The following is a 24474-nucleotide window of genomic DNA, read 5'->3' on the forward strand; positions in this document are numbered from 1 at the left end:
TCTGTCACTTGGTTAGCTGTGTGGCCGTGGGCAGGTGATTCTGGGGCACAGAGGATGCTTCTAAGAAAAGTACCCTGTAGAATTTACGAGTGCTATAGAAGTGAGAGCTCTCAATTACCACAGTCTCCTTTACGTTATTCGGCAGGCATTCTTAACTCTGGGTCTGTGAACTTGTTTATTGAACATTTTGATAACTGCATTTCAGTATAATTGCTTTTCTTTATACGCCTGTGTGTTTCATTTCAGGTGGCTGGTGGTACGATGCATAGAGTTAGAAAGACTTGAGTTCCAATCCGTCTCTGACGCTTACTGGCTGTGTGATCTTGGACAAGCCATGTGACTTGTCTGGCCTCAGTTTCTTCATCTGTAAAATGGGGATATTAATTACCTCCCAGGATGGTGGTGAAGAGCAAATGAGATACTTGTAAAACAAATTTGTTAACCTTAAAATGCCATATAAATGCACTATTAATACTTTAAAACATAGACTTTACTTTGTTAAAGGAGTCCTACACACACACACACACACAAATTAAGAACCTCTCTAAGTATCTTCTCCTGTCCTGTTGGAGGCCAAGGCAGGGGACAGAGACCTGGGTTTGAAATTTGCCTAAGACACTTGCTGGTCCACCCTGGACAAGTCACTTCTTATTCATTTACAAATGAAAACTGGTTTTTTTTTCTGTTGCTCTTTTGGAGTTTAATTTGACATGAAATTTCATTTATTTCACATACACACACACACATAAAACCATATATTCCAATGGTTCAGACAGACAACCCTTCCGCAACTTCTGCAGACTTCGAGAGCTGCCTGGGGCACTGAGAGGACTTGCCCAGCGTCCTACCTCCGTTATGTGTGACATTCCATCTTCCCGACCCAAACAAAGGCTGGCCCTTTATTCCACCTGGCTGCTTCTCCCCTTATGACCACCAGAGCTCTTCATCTTCCTTCAGCACTGAACTTCGCAGGACTCAGCCCCCAGTCAGCGCTTAATAAGTGCTCGGGCAATAAAGGAACGAGTCCGGGGCCACGCCTCACCCACGGGAGCCTGTGCCCTCCCTCCATGCCTTCCCCCTGCAGCCTGCTTCTCGTTTACCACTGACAGAAGCGCTGCCATTTCTTGTCATTTGTGGTGCAGCCAAAGTTCCCACGGAGAGACCCTCGGGTGGATTTCTCTGATGTCATGGTCTTCTTCCAAAACGAAGGACGAACCCTGACAGGGTGGATGCTGGCAAGTGAAGACAAAGGTCCCTCCGGGGAGAGAAGGGAGCTTTACCCTGGACGTCCTAGGAAGCAGGCACGGCTTGTTTCGCGGCTCCAGGCAGGACAGTCTAAAAGACCGGAGGTCAGAGGACTGACCGCCCCTGAGGGTGCGAGGCCCCGGTCACGGGTGGGACTCCGTGGTGCCCAAGCCTCCTTCCTCCCTCCTCTCCTCTCTCCTCCCTGGTGTTCACTGAGCACCAGTAGCAGAAGCAGGCCCCGGTGCACACCGGCCTAAAGAAAGGCAAATAAAAGCCTTGGTCCTCTGAGCGCGCTCTGTAGGGGGCAGACCCCGACCCTGCTCGCTCCCTGTCTCCTCGGCCTCTATTCTGACGCCGTCGCCTCCCTTTCCCCAGCAATACGGGGGCGCCACTCTGAACAAGGGCACGTGGGTTCGAATCCTGACTCCTCCGCTCGGAGCCGCGCGACCGTGAGCTGTGACCCGGAATCCGTCCTCCGACCTTACGGGCCGTCACCTTTGCCAGCCCGTTTCCTCCTGTGGAACGTGGGGCGGTGACAGCGCCCGCCTGGGGAGGGTCCGACGAGGGTCTTTGGGGGGTCCGCATCAATCGCGGCTGTTGCAGCCCCGGGGAGAGGTCGAGTGGGCGTGGTGAGGGAGAGGAGGGGGCGGGGACAGGCCAACGGAACTTTTTGTTGGATGGGTGGTTGTTTTGGGGGTGAGGCTTCCCCAGACTTCTCTCGCCTCTTTCGAGAGCGCGATTTTCAGCAGCGCCCGCCAGGGGGTGCGATCACAACGTGACCGCCAGCGGCCCGACTTCCGTTTGGCTGCCGGAAGAAGAATCGAAGCTGCCCCGGAAACGGAAGCGCGGGGTACGCGCTCGGGCCGTCGCTGAGGAGCCCACTGGCCCGGGCCGCGAGGATGAAGGAGGCGAAGCCCGAGCGGGAGCGGAGGCAGCGGAGGCGGCGCCGGCGGCGGCCGGAGGCCGAGGACGAGCCGGCGGCAGCGGCGGGGGACGACGTGCTGGTGCCGGATCTGTCGCTGGTGAAGCAGGAGCGGCGCAGCCCGACCCCCGCGTCCCGCTCGCACCGGCCACGGGCCCGGGCCCGGCGCGGCTCCTCGGGAAGTCCGAGCCCGGCGCCGGACGAGGAGGCGCCGCTGCCGCCCCCGGCCCCGCGAGCCCGCGGCGCTCGTGCCTCCGGCGACCGCGCCGGCAGCTGCAGCAGGTACGAGCCCAGCGCCCCGTCCCCCGGAGGGACGCTGGGTGGTGGCGGCGGTGCCTCCCGCCGCGGGGGTGGGGGTGGGGGATAGGGCCCAGCCCCCTGCTGACTCTGCTTCGTGATCCCCAGAGGCTCTTCCTCGTCGAGCCCCCAGCCAGTCCTGCCTCTTGTAGCAAGTCTTCCCTTAGCCCCTTTCCCAGCTGCGCACACACTCGGGTCCTTTGTAGGACCCTTCCTGCGCCCCTGCTGCCCGTCTGGTAGCTGTGGTGTTGTAGGGACCTGGGTTCTAATCCTCGCCCCGCCATTTACTAGCCTTGGCTGAGGCGAATTCTTTTTCTGGCTCTCGGTTTTCGCATTTGTAAAATAAAAATCCGAGTGCTTGCATCGGTTCTGTTTTTGTCGCTCAGTTGCGTTGGAAGCTTCGTGACTTCCTTGGCGGAGACGCTGGAGGGGTTTTCCTTTTCCTTCTCCAACTCTGCCGATGAGGACACCACTAGGAAGTGTCCGAGGCCGGAGCTGAACTCCCAGATGAGTCCAACGGGCCTTCTCCCCACTTGGACACCTAGCTGCCACGTTAATTGTTAGAGTTATTTTGTGGGTCAGTGGAGATGACGTTCGTAAAGGACTCTCTGGATGTGAGTGATGACTTATAACTGTTCGCTCCCATTATTTTTTGGTCTCAGAATACAGAACTGGACATTGTTGGATTTAATTCAGCGTTTAGGGTTGTTGTGAGGATAGGAATTCGTAGACTGTACAGTATAACTGTAATCTGCTGTTGTTATTCTTACCTTTACCCCCAAGATTTTATACCACTGGTTTTCATCTTTACAGCCCTTTCACTACTAACCTACAGCCTTCACCCCAGTGTTTTGTTAAGATTCTGTGGTTTCCTTGGTATGCGTACCTCTTCTTTTAATACAAGTTGAAGCGTTCCTCCACAATTTAATAGGTGGTTTTTATGAATCGTTGTGGTCAGTCACTTGGCCAGCCTTCTGGTAATGAACCTCTTCAAATTTATCTAGACTGGTCTTCAAGCATCAGACACACAGTCTTATCACCAATGCTGAACTTGAATCCCTTCCAACTAAATACTTTCAGTATAGCCTTCAAAAACTCAGGGCCACGTTCACCCCTGAGGGAAGCATTGGAGATTTCAGTAAAGCAGAGTAATGAGGCTGAGGGGATGGCGTGAGGTAAAGGTTACCAGTAAACTCTTCCTTGAGTTGAGATCTAGTTAAATCCTGAAGGGACCATTCATTTCAGTTAAGTGAAGATGAAGCTATAAAGAAATAAGACACGGTACATGAGGGGATCAGGTTGATAGTGATGAGGGAGGGTCTTAATGAAGAGGTGGCATCTGAGTTGGACCTTGAAGGAAAGAGAGGAAGTTGCAGACAAGTCATAGTCCAGGTATTTAGTCTAACTTAATTTTATAGATGAGGAAATTGAGAGTTCAAGGACTTGCTAATTGCAAAGTATCTTCTGCACCATGAAATCATAGGGGTTTGAGAATTAATTTCATTGCCCTATGTGATTGCTATCTTGCCTCTATCCCACCATTTTTTTGGAGAAGCAGTGTAATATAGTGGGAAAAGCACTGAGTTTAGGATAAGAATATCTTTGTTCAGAGTCCTGGCTCCAGCATTCTGTGACTCTTCTAGGCCGGACCAGCATTGTCTAAGCCCTTTTGAGCTTCAGTTTTATCTGCCAAGTGGGGATAATCATACTATTTGGTTCATGGGGCTGCCACAGAGACAATTTTATAAAATGTATACTGCTGTAGAAATGTGAATTATTCTGATCATACACTAAATGGCAGATCTAAGACAATAATTTGGATCTCCTAATCTGAAGACAGCTTTTGCTACCGTGTGTAGACCTTTTTTCCTTGTGTCCATTTACCAATGCTTGCAAAGTTTTAGTCTTCAACAAACCTATGATAACTCATAGCAGATTAGGCAGGAGATGTCAAAAACTTTTTTCTTTGTGTGAGGGAAATTGGGGTAGAGGTTCAAAGCTTATCCACCAATTCCTATGTGTGTTGTGTTTTCTAAAGATCACCAACCAAAAGGAAAAACAAGTCCTTTGGGAGAAGAAGCAGATCTCCTCGGAGTAAGAGAAGCCGTAGCCCTCACCATTCTGTAGTCAAGGTGAAGCAGGTAATTGCAATTGACACAACTCATTCCCCTAAGTTCTGATCTAAGAATTTCTTCCTACTAGTGTTAGAATATGGACTTTCTTCTTCAATTGGGAAGTGAGCCCCAAGGTTACAGCATTACTTTTATGGACAGAAAAGGGCAGGATATAGACTGGTTTTCACTAAAAGAACTAGTTACTTGAAGAGCTTAGAACATAAATACATATACTATCATCTTTAAGGTTCAGAGCAAGAGTTGGGAGACCCTGGCCATTGCTTGTATTCCATGGCAGGTATTCCATGATGTGCTGTTGGTTCTACTTCTTGGAGAATAAATTATCTTTGGGCAGCTGGTTGTATCTTTCCCTGAGTGGAGCCACTGTCTACATGCTGTAACTCTCTGTCATCTAATTCTTAAATGCACCTCTCATTTCATGAACAGCTTATTACTGTTAGTCTTTGAGGCTTTCAGAAGGTAACTTTAAAAAAAACCTATCAAAATAATTAACTTGAGATTTCTTATCTTCCTTCCTCAAATTAATTCCTAAAAAGCTCATTACTGTGAATGACCCTCAGAAATACATGTGAGACAGAACAGTGTGCCCTAAATTTAATGTTCATACCAAATAATTTTACCATATACATTGATTGTTTTTATTTATCCCAAATAGAAATACAGGCAGCCTCTGTTTTATAGGTACCTATCCTTAACCTCCTGCATCCTCATGGTGCCTTAATTGAATTTATGTGTTCAGAAGTAGAAGATGACAGCTGTGATCAAATTAAGAAGCCGACTCCAAGGACTGCCCTTTTAGGCCAGTGTTGACTACTCCTGCCCAAAATTATGTTCCTCTTGATGACTGGAAAATTTTTTCTTTGTTGCCTGCCATTTTAGTAATTAAAGATTTTATATTCTTTCTTGCACTATCCCTAAATAGCACGATAAAGCTCTTAGCAAAACTTGAAAGAAGGATGCCAGGAGGTAGGAGAATGCTTATGGCAAATATTATCTCTTTTAAAATTTTGCCTATGACTGGTCATTCCACAAGAAAGAGGGAACAAATACTTTCTCTTTTAGCTCTTCCCTCTTAACTCCTTGCCTATCAAGACTATGTATTTGTAACATTTTTTTCCTTTGGGAGGATGTGTTCTGGGTTTCAAATAATGAACTTACTAATGAGCTTTGGAAAGTAACCTCATTAATTGGGAACTGTCTACATTTGAATGGTTCCTTGAATTTCAGGAACGAGATAGTGAAAACCACCCCAGGAGAGGAAGAGATGAAAGACAACACAGGGAGCAACAGGAACAAGAACACAGGCGGGAGAGAAATGGTGACCGAGACAGACACCATAGTCATTCTAACCAGAGGAAGACCACTGGTGAGAGGCCTAGTGGTGGGCGGAATCGAGATGCCCAGAACCTACAGGAACAGGAAACAGAAAGAGAGTTTTATAACTCTCGGCGACGGGAGCGTCGCCAGAAGAAAGATGTGGGTGGCAGCAGTGATGAGAATCAGGAGATTGTTCTGCAGTCTGCTGGTGGCCACAGTAAAGGAAAAGACCCACCCAATAAAGAGAAGCCCAGCTTTGAGCTGTCAGGGGCACTTCTTGAGGATACCAACATGTTCCGGGGTGTGGTGATAAAGTATAGTGAGCCTCCAGAAGCACGGATCCCAAAGAAACGCTGGCGCCTTTACCCCTTTAAGAATGATGAGGTGCTCCCTGTCATGTATATCCACAGACAAAGCGCTTATCTTCTGGGCCGTCACCGGCGAATTGCAGATATTCCTATTGACCACCCTTCCTGTTCAAAGCAGCACGCAGTGTTTCAGTATCGGTAAGGCTTAGTAAAAGTTTCAGTCATTACCTTTAAGGTAATCAGTAAGTCAGGGGCTCTGTATAGCTCTTTCTGCAGTCACACTCTTAAAACAAAACTAGCTCATGTTTCTTTACTACTTGACAGTTTACAAAGTAATTTTCCCCACAACCATCTGAGGGAAGGTAGAGCAAGTATTGTTAATTTATCCCCATTTTCAAATTAGGAAACTGACAGGGCCTTGAGAAACTAAATGACTTCCCCAGTTAATAAGTGAATTAGGACTTCTTAAATCCAGGTCTTTGAACTTTCTAAGTCCAGTGTTCCTATTCTTTCCACTACATTATGCTGCCTTCTTAAGCTTTTGACATAATGAATATGTATATAAGTAATCTGAATACCTCCATTTGTAGGACTGAAACCCTTTTTTGGGGTGATCAGACCCAGTGTGTCTATTGGCTTTGTGGATTTCATTGAGCTAAATAGAGCCTGGTTATCTGTAGGTTTTGATAGGTGAAAGAAAAATCACACAGATATTTCTTTAATTTTATTCACATACTAGCCTTGTTATGAGTCCCTTTATGCTGAGCGGGACTAATGAATGGGTTTATTTTTGATTTTTTGATTTATACTTTCCCACCTCTTGTCTTTATGATCTGTAAGAGAGTTCTTCAGTAGGCATTATTCAAACTCTTCCTACAACTTAGGTATATAAGCAACTTCCTCTACCCATATACCTAAAGTTTCTTTATTTGGAGGAATTTTAATTTGAGCTAGTAATAGCATTGTTTATGTCATCTAGTGTACTTAGGAAAACAGAGCTGTACATTAGTGAGCCTGGTCTGTATGTCCAGTGCTTTGGCATGAGCTAATTTAAAAGTTGTTTTCTTTTCTCTAGGCTTGTAGAATACACTCGTGCTGATGGCACAATTGGCCGAAGGGTAAGGCCATATATCATCGACCTTGGTTCAGGCAATGGGACCTTCTTGAACAATCAGCGCATTGAGCCACAGCGTTACTATGAACTAAAGGAGAAGGATGTGCTCAAATTTGGGTTCAGTAGTCGGGAATATGTACTGCTTCATGAATCTTCAGACACCTCTGAGGTGGATCGAAAAGAAGATGAGGATGAGGAGGAGGAGGAGATATCTGACAGCTAGCAAATTCAGAAGAAGCTCCTGTAGCTCCTAAGAGAATCTTTCCTTTGTGGACGACCTGGACTTGGAGTTTAAAGAGCAGAGCAGCACTCCCTGGTGCCTCGTGTATTGCCTTAAGTCTTTCCTCTGTTGCTGATCAGCTTATGTTAAAATTTAAGAAATTTGATAATTTGTGTTTTTGGTTGAGCTTATTTCTGTGATCTGTTAGCCACACAAATGTGGACATTTGCTTTCAGAATAATTTCACCAATAACGATCGTCCATTGTGTGTAGTAGAAGCATGATGGCGTGGCATGAGTTGGTGCTCTGGAAACTATTGCCTGGTAACTGTAGACCCTTGGTTAAAAAAGAGAAACATGGCATGTTCTCTTTGTGCAGCTATTTGCTTTGTACAGTGACTTACTAAGAAATATGGACCAGCAGTTTTTCACATTTTATATTTTGTAAATACCTAGACAGAGAATTTGGCCCAAATTTTGATTGTCAGCAAAACAGACCCCCATTATATACATTGAAGCTTCTGTCCAGTTAACCTCGAATCATAGAAATCCATTTCATTATTTAGATCTTTGGGGATGAGAATTTCACTACACATTTGACCTTATTGACTGCTTATATGCAGACAAATGTTGAGTCCTGATGAAATACATGACAGAGCAGTAAAATCATGGCTATTGCAGGGAAGAGATTAAAATGGGTCATGGATCTATTTCTTACATAAGAGGATTCTGTATTTCCCAAAGTAGCCTGAGTCTGTCATTAATTTGGGTTTTCTTGTCTGTTTAACTGCTTTGCATTTATAATATCACTTTTTTCTCCTAATTCATAGCATCACTTGTGTGGGAGGATTACCTCAGATGTTGGAGCAGTCTGTTCATTTTCACTAGATTTATGTGTGATAGGAAGAAATTTTTTGTTTTACTTATTGTATTTTTAATATCCTGAAAGGGCATGTCTATATCTTTTTTCCTTCTCATAAGCAGGGAGGAGCTGAGGCAAGGGAAGCACCTATTTACTAATCTTCCCCAAGTCAAATATGTGTGCATCAAATTTTGTCTGTGTACATATGTTGTATGTATAAATTGGATGAGAGTGTGTGTGGGTGGGGGTGTGTGGGTGGTGGCTGGAGGTGTGTACTACATGCATCTGAGTGATTTTTTTGGTAATGTAAATGGAATACTACATTATGAGTAAAGGCATAGATCACCCTGTTATTTGAATAGCAGAAGCTCATTTATATATAGTATGGGATTACATAATAAAAGAATTTGTAAATGTAGCCTTACTCAGCCCCAAAGTGTAATACTTTTCTAGTATAAAAGTTTTTGATATTTTTTTGTTTTTTAAAAAGTTTTAAATTTGCAAAAAAAAAATTTGAAGTGGAAATAAATAGTAATTGAGAGGGGAAAATAGGTGGGAACACCATCGACAGCCTGAACTAAATTCCAGATCACTAATCCATATAAATGAGTGTTGAGCATTTTGAAGCATCAGTGCTTTCTAAATTGGGAGCAAAATGCTTATCCTCACCAGTGAATGTAAAGAAGCTTTTGGATATGCTATGTATAGTTGCCTCTGTATAAACCAAGGCCTGATTATTCAGTCAATGGATTATCTGTGTCTTTCCTCTCTTCCTCGCCCATAGGGCCTTGCTATTTCAATCTACACAAACACCACTACCAGAATGCTGGCTAGGGAAAGAAAAAGAGAAATGCAAAGTCAATTAGTTTTGCTGTTAAATAGTTCTTGGGTTGAAATATTCGAGACTTTGAGATTATCTCTGACTGTTGGTTATTTATCCCTGCTTTTTTCCCAATGTATCTTGTTATGGATGATGTTTAGACACCTGACCAATGTTGACCACTGGTATGTGGTGACATGGAGTGGGGTTTAATGTCCATTGTTCAAGCTTGGGGGACAAAAAGCCTTGAAAAACACCTGATATTTTGTGAACATTTAATAAGTTTAAAATTAAAAGGGGCAAGAACTTAGTAATTTGCAGTTTGTTCCCCTAGGTTTTTTTCTCCATTGACTTTGCCAGCTACTACATGCTTAATATCCAGTATGGATGTAGAGAACCCAATTTTGTGTTTTTAAATTTTCTTTGAGACAGACTGAGTTTTCCCTTGACCTGCTCTTGCTCTTTTTCTGTCTCACTCGGTGCCTCTCTGATCAGTTGTGTTGCTACACTGATTGCCAGTGGGTTTTGAGATCATTTGACGCTGTAAGGCAGTTCTAAAGTTTTACTTCTAGCCTGAATGTGGTGGACATATCAATAGAGCACGGAGAAAATACCAACTTTCCTACATGTTGACAGCACAGACAGATGTTTTTGTACTAGGTTTTCTTCTTGATAAACAAGTGATGGTTCCTGGACTCGATGATTCTGATGGAAGATTTCTTTATAAAGGATGAAAACAGTGGGCCTGGGAGCAAGGCCTGCTGAAATGCGATTCTCTTCTAGCTCCAAAGCCCGGTATCACCAGCAAATTTCTAAACTGGAGTAGTGACAAATATTGTGCAATAGTTCTTAACACATTCTGTCTGAGAAACGTGTTTAGTTGGACCATTTGGTTTCCTCTTTTGCCATCTCTTGTCAAACTTAATTAGTTTGTTTGTAGTACCTTTTCTTCTCCAAGGAAGAATGACTGTCTAAACCAAAGCAAAGTGAAAATCAAAATACTTTTGAACTCTGGTCACTTGCATCTCCTTCCTGAATTCTGCAGTCAATCTGATGTTCTCCCGGGTTCTGTGTGAATCCCATTTCCTCAAAACTTCCCTTTAAATGTTTTTTCCAGTCATACCATACCCACTCCGTCATCCTCTTATAGACATGCAGCATCATAGTAACTGCAATTTGTGAAGCGACTTTTATCTTGACTTAGTAATAAATAAAAACCAGAATTAATAGCTTGTGTCTGTAAAGAATAGTTTGATTTGGGTTGGATTTTTTTAATGGAATTTTTATTACTGTATTTACATCAGTATGCAATGCAGCAAGGTTTTAGAAATCTCATCACTTTTTTAAAAAATAGATTTTCAGGATGATTATTATTTGATAAATAGTACAAATGTTTACATTTTATAAATCCTTTCCTCTCCCTTTTAAAAAATCAGTTATTTGGCCAAGAAATGAAAGAACATTAAGTTAAAATAGAGTTTCCATGTGGTATGTTCAGGTATATGCCAGCGGTCTCTGAAGATTAAGATAAAATATTCAGAATATACTATGTTCACAAATGTATATAAGTTTGTATCAAGTGAAATAGCTACTCACTTTTAAATTAAAGTTTTGGAATTAAAAACTGTTTTGGCTTTGATTTCTTGGTAACTTGGTGGGGGTGGGGTATAAATTAAAGAGACCTAATTGGTCCTATCATCACACTTTATCTCAGTCATTCAATAAATCTTCAGAAGTCAATCCCCTGACAAACCTTGCTGGTAGCTTACAATATTTGGATTTAAATTCTAAGTAATAGTTACCAGGGGATCCACATTACCACTTCAGAAAATACTGACTGTGTGAATGGTGTTGCATTGGGAATCAGGTTTCCTGAATGCAAATGCTGTTGGCTCAGTCACACCATACATTATAATACAAGAAATAAATTAATCAGACCTTGTCGTGCTGGGGAAAGGTATAAATTTGGGATGACAGGATCCTGATTCATAGCCTCGTATGCAGCATCATTAATTTGCTAGATAATAATGCTTCTCCAGAATTTGGTACAGGAAGAAGTGAAATGTTCTCCATTTGTCAAAATTCCAGGGGCATTTTTAAAGAGGAGTTTTGATTATCCAGTTGGAAGTTAACCAAGGATGTCAGGCAGTGTAGATGTCTTTTTTTGAAAGTGTGGGCAGTGCAGGAGGACTCAGTTTCCTCATCTATAAATTGAAGAGGTCAGACTTTCTAAGATCTTTTCAGGCTCTGATATGACTGTTGCTCTGGTATTCAGATGACTGCTTTCTTACTTGGTCCTGAAAACAGTATTTCTCTGCCTCCCCTGGATGGAATGATAATATGAAAGCCCTTTTTTAGAAAGGTGCTGAAGAGAACTGTTAGGTGGTGATTTGCTTGCATTTGGACCTTCCAGAATGATTCCATCATCTGGGATATCGTGGAGATGCTCCATTCAATAAAACGGTAAGGTTTAAAACTGAGCGACACAAAGCATTTGGATGTTGTTTGGTTGGTGTTGGGACATCATGGAGCACTGGAGTGCTGGATTTTACCACCTGCAGGACTAGGGGTAAGGTGACTTCACTCCTCTGGCCTCAGTTTTCTCATATCTAAAATAAGGGGATAGGAATGGTGGCTTATAAAGCCCCCTCCAGCTCTGAATGGGTAACCCTAGTACTTATTTCCCTCATCTGATTTCTTTGGGGTGGAGATGGTAAAGAGTTTGTGGGAGGGGTGTTTGTGCATACAGTCCTTAACTCTCCTAGCCTTTTAAAAGTCTCCTGGTTTTTCTTGTTTCCCCTTTCCAATTTATTTTTCTCATTTTTGTCAGACTAATATTTCTAATGTACATACGTTTAATCATATCCCTCTGTTAAAAAATCTTTAGAGCAGAGATTCTTAACCTATTTGGTATCATGCATCTCTTTAGCAGTTTGATGAAGTCTATGGATACCTTAGAATGTTTTTAAATAAAGTAATAAAGTACATGGGATTACAAAGAAACCAATTTTGAAATAGGTGTCTAGCAAAATATTTTAAAAGTTTGCAGATCCCAGGTTAAGAGGCTCTGCTTTAAAGTTTCTCATTATCTATTGACTAAAATCTAGATTACCTTGTATTCAAAACTCTTCATAACCTAGTCCCAACTAATCTAGGCCCCCAGCCTTAGATGTAAGCTCATCCTGTACTGTTCCTCCTTATATATATAGCAAGCTCAAGTCAAATTGGACTATTTTCTCCCAACATGTTACAGCTTTCCTCACCTCTGTATTTTTAAGTAAAACCTCCCCCAATGCCCAGGATGTCATCTTCCATCATCTCTCAGCCTGTGGCCATACTTCAAGGCTAAGCTCAGATGCATCTCTAATGGGAAGCCTTTTTTGATAATCATAGCCTGAAGAGGTCTATCTGATCTGAAATTTTCTTTTTTCATATGTGTGTGTATACATACATACAAACACATAATCATATATATGTATGTACATGTATATAGACACATACATACATATATGTACACACACATACACATACATTTATCTATTTTTATTTATTTTAGTCCAAACCTGATTTTGTTGATTTAGGGAACTCCTGACAAAGTGACTTTCTCTACCAATTCGTTCTACAATGTAGTTTCCAGTCCAAGTGAGTTGTCACAGACAGTGAGAGCTTAAGCAATTTATCCAGGATCATACAGCTAGTATATTTCAAAAGTGGAGTTTCAAAAGTTATGCTGAAGCTCACTCTCTGGGCACAAACCTAGGATTCTTATTTTATACACATATATTCTAATTTGTGAGGGCCAAGGCTATATAATTTATGCCCCAGGCATAAATATGCCTTGCCTATGACTAATAAATGTTGAGGTAAATGGGAGTATTTTTCCTGGTAAGAATGGAGGAGCTATTACCTGTTACTTTTGGCAGAGTACTAATAGCCTACCTTTCTCCATTTCCTTAAGATTAACTCACAGCACTTGTGAAATAAGTAGTTGTCATCATCATCATCATCATTTTACAAATGAAGAAATAGGTTTAGAGGCAAGAACTTAGTTGCCTAGAGTGTCAGAACCAGAACTGAAACCGGGACCTTCTAACTCCAGGCTTTTTATCCTTGAACACATTGCTTTTTATACAATTGCATGAAACTTTTGTCATGGGCACAAACTATTCAACAAGTGTTTATTAAATGCCTATTCTGTACTAGGCACTGTGTTAAGTCCTGGAGATAGAAAGGTAAAAACAGTTTCTGCTGTCAAGGAGCTCAGTCTTACTGGGAAATACAACATGCAAACAATTATGTACAGATGAGCTGTACACAGGATAAATGAAAAAAGCAGAAGGCAGGCACTACTATTTTTAAAAGGCATTAGGAAAGGCTTCTTCAAAAGGTGGGATGTTAGCAGAAACTTGAAGAAAGCCAGGGAGGTCAGTAGTCAGAGAAGAAGAGGGAGAGCATTCCAGGCATTCAAGACAGCCAGTGAAAATGCATCAAGTTGGGGAATGGAGTATCACATATAAGGAACACCAAGGAGACCATCGTCACTGGATTGTGGTGTCTGTGAAGGAATGATGTGTAAGAAGACTGGAAAGGTATTTCTGAAGTTTTCCCAACACTAATGTAAAATACAAAGTGGAAGTACTGACAGTAGCTACAAAGCTGGGAAGCCTTTCAGAATAAAACCAGTGATGTCTTTCTACCGAGAACCGGCCTAGCTAAGTTTGGAGAGGCATACTGCCAGATTAGCTTGGGGGATGATGAACTTCTCCCACTGAGAGACCTATTAGAGTTGTGATGATGGATAGAGTAGTCCCATTGATGTAAATGCATCTCATTGATGTATTTAATTCAACAAACATTAACTATCCATTTAAACACTGGAGTACATGGACAATAATGACAAACGGTTCCTGCCCTCAAGGAGTTTATCTTCTACTAGGTATTAGTCGTTGTTAAGTGACCCTTCTCATCAAGGCCAGCCCCACTGCATGCATCCTTGATCCTCTCATATTCTTCAGCTGATTGCCCCTACAATTATTACCTCCCTAGCTCCCTCCACATTAATCTCTCCCTATTTACTTGTTTCTTTCCTATTGCTACAAATACACCCAGTCCAAATACACCTTGACCACCATCTCTACTTGGTCCCTGATGGTGAAGACCTTGAGCCTTCAGAATAAAAGCACCAGACCTGTTTCCAGTCTAGCCTATGAGCAGCCACCATTGAGGGGAGAAATCATTGTGGAGAAGGGGCTCACCTTCCTTGTCATCAGTTGCTGACCATGAACAGGCAAATAGGCCCAAGAGCCCTAGGAGTAGCAGTCCCCTCCCTACCACTACTCCTGCTTTCGTTCTAGCTAGCCATCACATCAACTGGGAAGGAGCTTCTATGGAGAAATGAGCAATCTTCATCAGTTGTCAACCAGGTTCTAACCACAGGGCAGACAAGTCAGCCTAGGTGATGCAACAAGGCACCCTAAGGCAGAGATAGGAGGCAGTATGTGCCAGGTAGGTCAGGTCACCACCATGGATGACCCTTCAAGACCCTGGTAGAGACAGCACCGGACCCTGAACCCAAGAGCCTCTGTAATAGCAATGCTTTAAGCCTAGTGTCTGCAGCCATCATCTAGTGAAGCAACCCCGGGGAGATCGAGCCATCTTTTGAAGACCCAAAAAAAGAAAGCTGTCACCAAAGTCCTTAGCACTGTCAAATGGCTCACATCAGAAGCAGATATGATGTTATCAGTGGAAATGACATCTGCTTTACTGCTGTATCCTAAGGGCCAGGGGACCTTTTCATCTAACATAAGAGTGGAAACTTACCATGTATATTGTCATCCCCATTACAGTGGGGGTGAGCTCTTCAAGAGCAGGGACTGTCTTACTTTTTTCTCTTTGTATCGCCATGGCTTAGTGCAGTGCCTTGTACATAGTAGACAGTTAATAAATGCCTTCTTCATTCACTCAAGTCTCCTCCATTAGTTTTCAAATCCCTCTGACATACAATATATTCATGCATAAGAAAGGCAACCTGGCATGGTCACTCGAGCACTAGCTTTGGAGCCACAAACACCTGCATTTATGACTTTCCTCAGACACATACTCTAGGTGATCCTGGGCAAGTGGCATAACCTCTGTGTTCTAAGCAATTCTCTCAAACTTTAAGCAGCAGAGAAGTTGCCTACTCGCGTTGTTATAGGGAGTTTCCATGTCTGGGAATTCTCTATAACAATGAAATTACTTTTCTATAACAATGAAATCACTTAAATCCAATTTATGCATGAATGAAAAGACATCACCCATACCATTTTACTATTATACCTCAAAGTCCTGTGGCAACAGGTGTGGATACACTGGGAGCTGTAGTCACAACCCTGCACACAGGTGGCCCAGGCCATAGGACCATCTCTTACTGGAAGCAGCAGTGGGACTCAGCAGCCCCCTGGGTCTCTGAGCACCCTTTTAAGGATTGCACTGCTCACCTCCTGGTGTGAGGAAGGAAGCTAGAAAAGGTGCTCTAAAAATTGCCTGCCTACCCAACCCTGGCCTTATTACTGCAGCAGGCAGGGAATCCCACTTTGTGGTTGAAACACAAAAAAATATACAAAAACATCTGCAAAGATGATTCTACTCCTTGTTGGCACATGGAACGTGCGCACACTTATAGACAACACAAAATGCAGTAGACCTGAAAGACGAATTGCTCTTGTCACAAGAGAACTCAACAGGTATCGCATCCAAATAGCAGCCCTGAGTGAAACAAGGCTGGCAAATGAAGGCCATCTTACTGAAGTTGGAGCTGGATATACATTTTTCTGGAGTGGCCACAGTGAAGGGGAGCACTGTGAAGCTGGTATAGGTTTTGCAATCAAAACTAATCTAGTCAGCAAGCTGGTATGCTTGCCAAAAGGAATGAATAACAGGTTCATGACAATGTGATCGCCACTTGCAGGAAAATGCCATGCCACCATCACCAGGGCCTATGCTTCCACAATGATAAACCCTGATGAGATCAAAGAAAAATTTTATGAAGACCTAGAGACCCTTATCATCAATGTGCCAAAAGAGGACAAGCTTATCATGCTAGAGTAGGCTCAGACTACCAGACTTGGCAGGGAGTCCTAGCAAGGAATGTAGCTGGAAATAACAACAGTTAAAGACGTACTGAAGACTTGCGCATCACATGACCTTCTCTTCACCAATACTGTTTTCTGTTTACCTAAATGCAATAAAACTTCATGGATGCACCCTCACAGCAAACACTGGCATCTAATAGACTATGTGATTCTAAGGAGAAGAGACAGACAAGATGTGAGAGTGACAAAGGCAATGTGCGGTGCAGAGTGCTGGACTGATCATAGACTTATCCTTTCCAGTCTAAATATTCGCACTTATCAAAAGTGCCAGCCCCAAGGCAAAATGACTACCAGAAGAATTAATGTCAACAAACTAGAGCTCTTCTCTGAGCATGAACGGTTTGTTGCTAACTTGGAGGGAAAGTTCACACAACACACAGTTGGCAACAGTGGAGGAGAAAAGGAGTGGGCAGTTTTCAGAGATTTGGCGTACAGCACTGTATTTGCTCATCTGGGTCAGAACACTCACAAACACCAAGAATGGTTTGATGAAAATGAGGGGAAACTCAGAAGCTGCTAAATGAAAAATGAGAACTCCACAGGATTGACCAGGATAGTTCATCCACCTCTAAGAAGGCAGCATTTAATTCCATCAAAAGCAAAGTACAAACAAAGTTTCGAGAGTTGCAGGATTCTTGGCTCAGTAAGAAGGCAGATGAAATTCAGTTTTATGCTGATAGTAGCAATCCTGAGTGCTTTTATGATTCCCTGAAAGCTGTTTATGGACCAAAAACCTATAGTGCATCACAATCACTCAGTGCTGATGGAGCCACATTGATTAGTGATAAGGACAAGATCTTAGAGAGATGGGTTGAACACTTCCATATTATTCTCAACAGATCATCATCAATCAATGCTGAGGCCATTGATCAATTACCTCAGGTTGAAATCAGTCTCTCCTTAACTGAATGAACTTCCAACCGAAGAAGAGGTTGTGATGGCCATTAGGCTCCTTCTATGTGGCAAAGCAGCTGGTGCTGATTCTACTCCAGCTGAGATTTACAAGGTTGGGGGACCATTGCTCATACAAAAGTTGAATGAAATTTTCCAGGTTATATGGCAAGAGGATGTTATCCCCCAGGAATTCAAGGATGCCTCCATTGTCCATCTCTATAAGGGTAAAGGGAATAGATTGTTCTGCGACAATAGCAGGGGGGTATTTCTGTCAGTCATTGCTGGCAAGATTCTTGCTAGAGTCCTCCTTGATAGGCTGATCCTTCACCTGGAAGATGGTCATATACCTGAAAGCCAATGTGGCTTCAGAAAGGGCCAAGGAACAGTCAATATGGTGTTTGCTGCCTGATAACTGCAGGAGAAATACCAGGAGCAGAACAGAGGTCTGTACACAATACTTGTAGATATGACCAAGGCCTTTGACACTGTTAGTCATGAGGGCTTATAGGAAATTGTCAAAATTTGGTTGCCCAAAGAAGTTCATCAGTATTGTATGTCAATTTCATGATGGCATGTTTGCCCGGGTTCTGGATAGTGGACAATGCTCTCATGCCTTCCCAGTCACCAGTGGAGTGAAACAGGGCTGCGTGCTTGCTCCCATGCTTTCTAGCATGATGTTTTCAGCCGTGATGTCAAATGCTTTCAATGAGGATGAACACAGCATCAAGCTCAACTATCATACTGATGATAAGTTCTTCAATTTGAAAAGACTATAAGCCAAGATCCAAGTGGGAGGGAGTGTTGGTGCATAATTTTCTGTTTGCAGATGATTGTGCACTCAGTGCAGCCTCTGAAACTGAGATGCAACAAAGGATGGATCAGTTCTCTGTTGCTTGTGCTAATTTTGGCCTAATAATTAATACCAAGAAAACACAGGTACTCCATCAGCCACCACCACACCACCCTTACGTGGAACCATTGGTTACAACAAATGGGGAAGTTTTGAATGCTGTGGATAAGTTCACTTACTTTGGTAGTGTACTTTCCAGGGACATTCACACTGACAATGAGGTTGATGCACACATTGCCAGAGCTAGCTCAGTGTTTGGAAGGCTCCAAAGAAAAGTTTGGGAGAGAAAAGGTATTAGACTGACTACCAAACTGAAGTTCTCCAAAGCCGTTGTGCTGACCTCATTGTTTGGACAGTCTACCAGCACCATGACAGAAAACTGAATCGCTTCCATTTGAACTGTCCCAGGAAGATTCTGAGGATCACTGGCAGGAGAAGTTACCAGAAACTGAAGTCCTTGCTTGAGTTGAACTGCCAGGCATTCAGACTATGCTTCAGAGAGCACGACTGCGATGGGCTGGCCACATTGTTTGAATGTAAAATGTATGCTTGCCAAAAAGCCTATTTTATGGAGAACTCATATGGGGCAGGCAATCACATGGTGGTCAGAAGAAGTGATACAGGGACACTCTCAAGGTCTCTCTCAAGAACTCTGAATTTGATTGTGGGACATGGGAGACACTGGCACAGGACTACTCATCATGGCATGCCCACATCAGAAAGGGTGCTGTGCTCTATGAGCAAAGCAGAATTGAGACAGCACAAAGTAAACGTAGGATGCTCAAATTTGGAGTATCCACCCCAAATGTTCACACGGACTATCTGTGCCCAATTTGTGGTAGAGCATTCCAAGCTTGTATTTGTCTGATCAGCCACAGTTGGATATGCTGAAATTTGAATTTATCATGGGGATGTCATTTTGGGCCTCTTCGAGAATGAAGGACAACTACTACCAGATAACAATGTATATTTATATGTATGTATACACTATATACATATTGTTTATATAATCTAATATAATATAGTGTATGTTGAATATACATTTGTTTCTTCTAATAGAATATAAGCTCCTTGAGGGTAGAGGCTGCTCCACAATAGCCCTAATTATTTTTGTGTTTGGATCCTCCAACACATAGCAGCAGAGTGCCAGGCCCAGCGAAGGCATTTAATAAATTCCTGTTGAGTGACTGATATCTATTGGGGGAAAATACACTGGATTTAGAGTCAATGCAGCAGATTTTAGGCACTGTCCCTTTGTGATATTGGACATTTAATTTTCTTGAGAGCAAAAAAAATGAGAAAGGTCAAAGACTTTTGTAGATTGTACAGAAGTCTCACACCTCTATATCATGAATACATTTGTCAAAAAAAAGAGTTGACAGGTACTAAACGTGGTGAGCACCAAACAACATGATAAAGAATGAAACTGATGACATATTAATGGAGAAGCAATCTGGGAGTTATCTCAGTCATCTGACTGCAAGTCAGACAATTCCTTGTTTTGTCAGGGCTAAGATCAGACTTTATAATTAATAAGATAATATTAATGAGAAAAACACATGGTATATAATTAAGATTTAACCTTGAATGAAACAAGCTATTGAAGATAAAAAATGGGAAATGGACAACAAACTACACAGACACAGACTATAATAATTTCATCCAAAAGCTCACTCAATGAAAATTAACTACTACAACAAGAACAAAACAGTACAAAGAGCACATTAGTCAGTAACTATTTGACTTTCTTGCCAGAGAGAGATGACAGCGACACCAGGCTAATAAAATCATGTTGATAAACATTTATTAAGCACACAATATATACCAGGTATTGTACTAGGTGCTGGCAATACAAAGAAAGGCAAGAAAAAAATACTCCCAGCTATCAGGAAACTCATTATCTAATGGAGGGGCCACATGCAAACAACTATGTATAAACAAGATATATACAGGACAAACTGGAGATGATCTCCGAGTGAAGGCACTAAAATTAAAGATTACTGCAAAAGGTGGGATTTTAGCTAAGACTTGAAGAAAGTCAGGAGGTATGGAGAAGGAGCGAGAGAATTCCAGGCATGGGGGACAACCAGTAAAAATGCCTGGGACTGGGAAATGGAGTGTAAAATCCATCTGCTTTGCCACTGTATCCTCAGAATAGCAAGGAGGCTGGTGCTGCTGGATCAGCATATATGGAGGGGAGTAAGGTATAACAAGACTGGAAAGACAGAAAGGGGCTGGGTTTGGAAAGGCTGTATAAGTCAATAAACAGAGAATTTTATATTTAATCCTGGGGTTAAAAGGGAGTCACTGGAGTTTATAGGTATGTGACAAGGTCAGACCTAGGCTTTAGGAAAATAATTTTGACAGCTGAATGGAGGATGGAATAGACTGGGGAGAGAATTGGGGCAGGGAGAGCAACCAGCAAGCAATTGCTATAAACCACACAAAAGGTGATGAGGGCCTGCACCGAGGTGGTGGCAATGTCAGAGAAGAGAGGGAACGTATACAAAAGATATTGCCAAGGTAGAAATGACAGGTGTTGGCAACTGATGGAATATGGGGAGTGAGAGAGTACAAGGTTTTGAGGATGATACCTAGGTTTTGAACCTGGGTGGGGGAAATGGTGCTACCCTTGACAATAAACTAAGAACTAAAAAGGGGAAGATTTGAGTGGAAAGATGAGTTGTTTTGGACATGTTGAATTTCAGATGGCTACAGGACATCTAGTTCAAGATATCCAATAGGCAGTTGGAGATGCAAGACTGGAAGTCAGCAGAGAGGTTAGAGCTGAACAAAGAGATCTAAGAATCATTTCTACAGAGGTGATCATTAAAAACATGGATAAGATCAGCAAGTGTAAAAGTAGAGAGGGGGAAGAGAATTGGGGATGGAAACTTTGGTGAAACTTATGGTTACCAGGATCAACATATAGATGGAAGATTCAGCAAAGGAAACCAAGAAGAGGTCAGACAGGTATGAGGAGAAATAGGAGAGCAATGTCATGAAAACCTAGAGAGAAGAGAAAGGCATATCAAGGAAAGGAGGGAGATCATTAGTGTAAAAGGCTGCAGAAGTCAAAAATGATGAGGACTGGTGGGAATTCATTAGATCTGGCAATTAAATCATTGGTAACTTTGGGGAGCAGTTTCAATTGAATGATGAGACCAGAAGCTGTACTGTAAAGAGTTAAGAGTGAAAGGAAAGGAAGTGGAGTTTCTGGTGGTACATGGCCTTTTTTCAAAGAATTCAGCTATGAAATACAGAAGAGATATAGGGTCACTTCTTCATGTGAGACAGAGTGATGGAAGAAATAGTAGTGCAAGGTATCTGAATGATTTGAGATGAGGAAAGGAGAAAATCACTTGTTTTTTTCAGTGAAATATGAGGTTAGGATACCAAACTCTTCTGGAAAATCTTACAAAGAAGGATGCTGGATATTTGAGCAGTATTATCTCATAAAGCAGAGACAAAATCAGTCTAAAGAAAGTCAGGCAAAATATCCAACTGTGCAGTCATCCTAAAAGAACCCAAGGATGAAAACAGAAAGTGAACTATAAAGAGAAGAGTATTTGAAAAGATTTTCCAAAATTATTACAAGAAACGGTTTTCTCTATCAAGGCTAGTGGAACCACCACACTTAGGCCCTAATATCAGTCTCTAAGGGACTGACAGAAGTAGAATTGGCACTAAAGAACAAAGATGGGAAAAAGAGTTGAATTGGATCAAGTATGTATAGACAAGATCCATGTTGGAGGTGACACAATCGTGAGGTAATGAGGGACTGATTCATGAGGTTATCTAAACGAGGGTACCAAAGGGCTGCGGGGAAAAACCAACAACTAAAAACTCACACCTAATTGATTCCCCCAAAAGTGACTGAGAATATGTCAACAGACTTATGACAGATCTTGTCCAACTGAAGACAATATAGATGGACAATGAGCTAGACCAAGGGTTGAAAAGGAGGATGGGTTGGATTGCTTTCAAGAAAATGCGAAGCACTTTTACTGACCCCTTCCTCCAATCAAGCTCCTCATGACAACAAATGTCCATCTTTTCTTTACAAATATAGTCTATAAAAGCTGGGGTCCTTAGACCAGGTCCCACCAGCACTGATGAGTTGGGTTCTCAAGGGCAGGGAGGTTTCTTTTGATTCCTTCAGCTTGAATCCCCAACCTGGTATGTTCTCCCCAATGGCAATAGCTATTACAGTTAGTCTTTCCCCTAGGAAATTCACCTTAGATACTAGGGCTCTAGGATCATTTAAACAATTAACATTAAATTTGCTTTTAGAAAGGGATATTTACTGAGAGGATATAACAAGAATAGAAGTATAAACTATTCTCCCTGAGCACCTCAGGGCATACTGTCCTCTATACCACCTCAGTCCCTGGGGCTTAGGGGGCACCATTTTAAAGCAGTTGCTACATAGCATTTACTCTGCCAACTTCTCGTCTGAATGAGGTACAGCAAATGGACACAGTCCATGCCTTGCTTGTAGGACCTCATTCAGTGCTTCTGTTACTAGGGTATCACCTACTGCTAGTCTGGGCTCTGTTGGTCATTTTTTTTTTTTTATCAAAAATGTTTATCTAAAAGTTCACAGATTCTAGATTAATAACCCCTGCTTTAGAGACATATAATCTGTCAAAGTTCTTTTTAAAAATTTATTTGTTTTTAACATTCACTTTTATAAGATTTTGAGCTCCTTATGTTCCCCCCTCCCCAAGATGTCAAGCAATTTGATATAGACTATATGTATACAATTATATTCAACATATTTCCACATTAGTCACGTTGTCAAAGAAGAATCAGAACAAAAGGGGAAAACCATAAGAAAGAGAGAAAATAGTCTGCTTTAATCTGTTTTCAGACTCCATAGTCCTTTCTCTGGATGTGGATAGCATTTTTCATCATGAGTCTTTTTGAGTTGTCTTAGATCAGGGGTGGGGAACCTGCAGCCTCAAGGCCACATGTGGCCTTCTAGCTCCTCAAGATTCTCTATGGCAGTGTTGGAGTTTTGTCAGCTTTAACTATGGACTCCGCCACTGAGCCTCTGTTCCTGAAGCTTTTATAATCTTACCAGGTTTTTCTACCTCCAATATTCCTTCACTATACAGCATTAAAATAAAGACACAATGGAAGCAACATGGCTTCATGTGGCTATAGTGGAGAAAGTAGGTTACTGGTACTTCCTCTTTCGGAAACAATAGGGCCATGTGCTTCAGACTGGCTCCTGGTGAGAGGGGGTCTGTGGCCCTGGAGATTGGTAACACCTCTCTGGATGCCAGGGAAGGAAAAAGGGCTGAGTTGCCTTCTCAATAGTTTTTTATTTACAGTCCCAGTTCTGGTTCAGCAGCCAATCAAAAGTCCATGTGTTTAGTGAACTGGAAATAATTAGAATAACTGTGCTGTGCATGCTCTGAGGTGGAGAGCAGGGTCCTCCATTACTCATCCTCACACACTTCCCAAGGCAGGTGTGGCAGCAGGCAGAGGGCACTGCTGTGCTTTGAGGAAACAGCTCTCACTGGTCAGCGTCCCCCTTCCCTCATTGCTTCTGAAAAATTCAAAATGAGCATCACAGAGAGGACAATGGAAAGGTCTGTGGTTGGGGCAAGCAGGCTGCCACATAGAACCAAGTGTAAAAACAGGAGTAAAGGCTATCATCAGAGATGTACGACAGAAGGAGAAGATGGACTGTGCACTAGTAGCTTCTCCAGGTTGGGAGAGAGCAGGAAAGGCCTTCAACAACTTGTGACACACTTTGGGAGGGTTAAGTCGAGAATGGTGCTGGACAGGCTGGCTAGGATGCGTCAGGATGTCCACTGGTGGAGGGAACTCCTAGACGACGAGATCGCAGATTCACTGGTGTATCTTGGAGAAGTCTGGGACTTAAAGACAACTCACGAAACTTGCATTCTTGCGCTTGGCAGCTCCTGACCAGTACTGGTCGAGCTCACCTCCCTTCCCTTCTCTGTGTCTGGTTTCCTCCCTGGCCAAATAAGGCAGCGGTTGTCCGAGGTCCTGCTGTTCTGCCCCCACGGCCTCAGCTGGGCCAGAGGGCAGAGCTCTCAAAATCTCTCCCTCCCTCCTCCCTCCATCTCCTCTCTTCTCTCTCCTTCCCTTCTCCCCCCACGATCTCTTCTCTTTTCCCTTCCCTTCTCTCCTCCATCCCACTCCTCTTCCTCTCTCTGTCCCTTTCCTTCTCCTCTTCTCTCTCCCTCATTCCCTCTATTCTCTCTCCCCTTCTCCATTTTCTCCTCCTCTCTCTACTTATCTCTCTCTCCTCTCCCTCCATTTCCTCTCTACTCTCTTTTCTGTTCCCTTCCTTCTATTTCCTCTTCTCTCTCCCTTTATT

The 24474-nt window shown here is 42.7% G+C and overlaps 1 protein-coding gene and 1 long non-coding RNA gene across 2 annotated transcripts; one reads left to right on the forward strand and one right to left on the reverse strand.

Moving 5' to 3' along the window:
• Window positions 1-226: 226 nt before the first annotated feature.
• On the reverse strand, window positions 227-1867 carry LOC140504713 (uncharacterized). The gene is made up of 2 exons (XR_011967212.1): window positions 849-1867; window positions 227-364 (listed from the first exon to the last, which is right to left on the reverse strand). It is a non-coding gene; the product is annotated as an uncharacterized lncRNA (long non-coding RNA).
• Window positions 1868-2063: 196 nt separating this feature from the next.
• On the forward strand, window positions 2064-8837 carry SNIP1 (Smad nuclear interacting protein 1). Its single transcript, XM_072610009.1, has 4 exons — window positions 2064-2449; window positions 4503-4605; window positions 5827-6422; window positions 7300-8837. The coding sequence occupies exons 1-4, from the start codon at window positions 2145-2147 to the stop codon at window positions 7559-7561; spliced, it is 1266 nt and encodes a 421-aa protein (XP_072466110.1). The 5' UTR covers window positions 2064-2144; the 3' UTR covers window positions 7562-8837.
• The last annotated feature ends 15637 nt before the right edge of the window (window positions 8838-24474 follow it).

This window comes from Notamacropus eugenii, chromosome 5 (genome assembly GCF_028372415.1).
Source record: "Notamacropus eugenii isolate mMacEug1 chromosome 5, mMacEug1.pri_v2, whole genome shotgun sequence".
NCBI lineage: Eukaryota > Metazoa > Chordata > Mammalia > Diprotodontia > Macropodidae > Notamacropus > Notamacropus eugenii.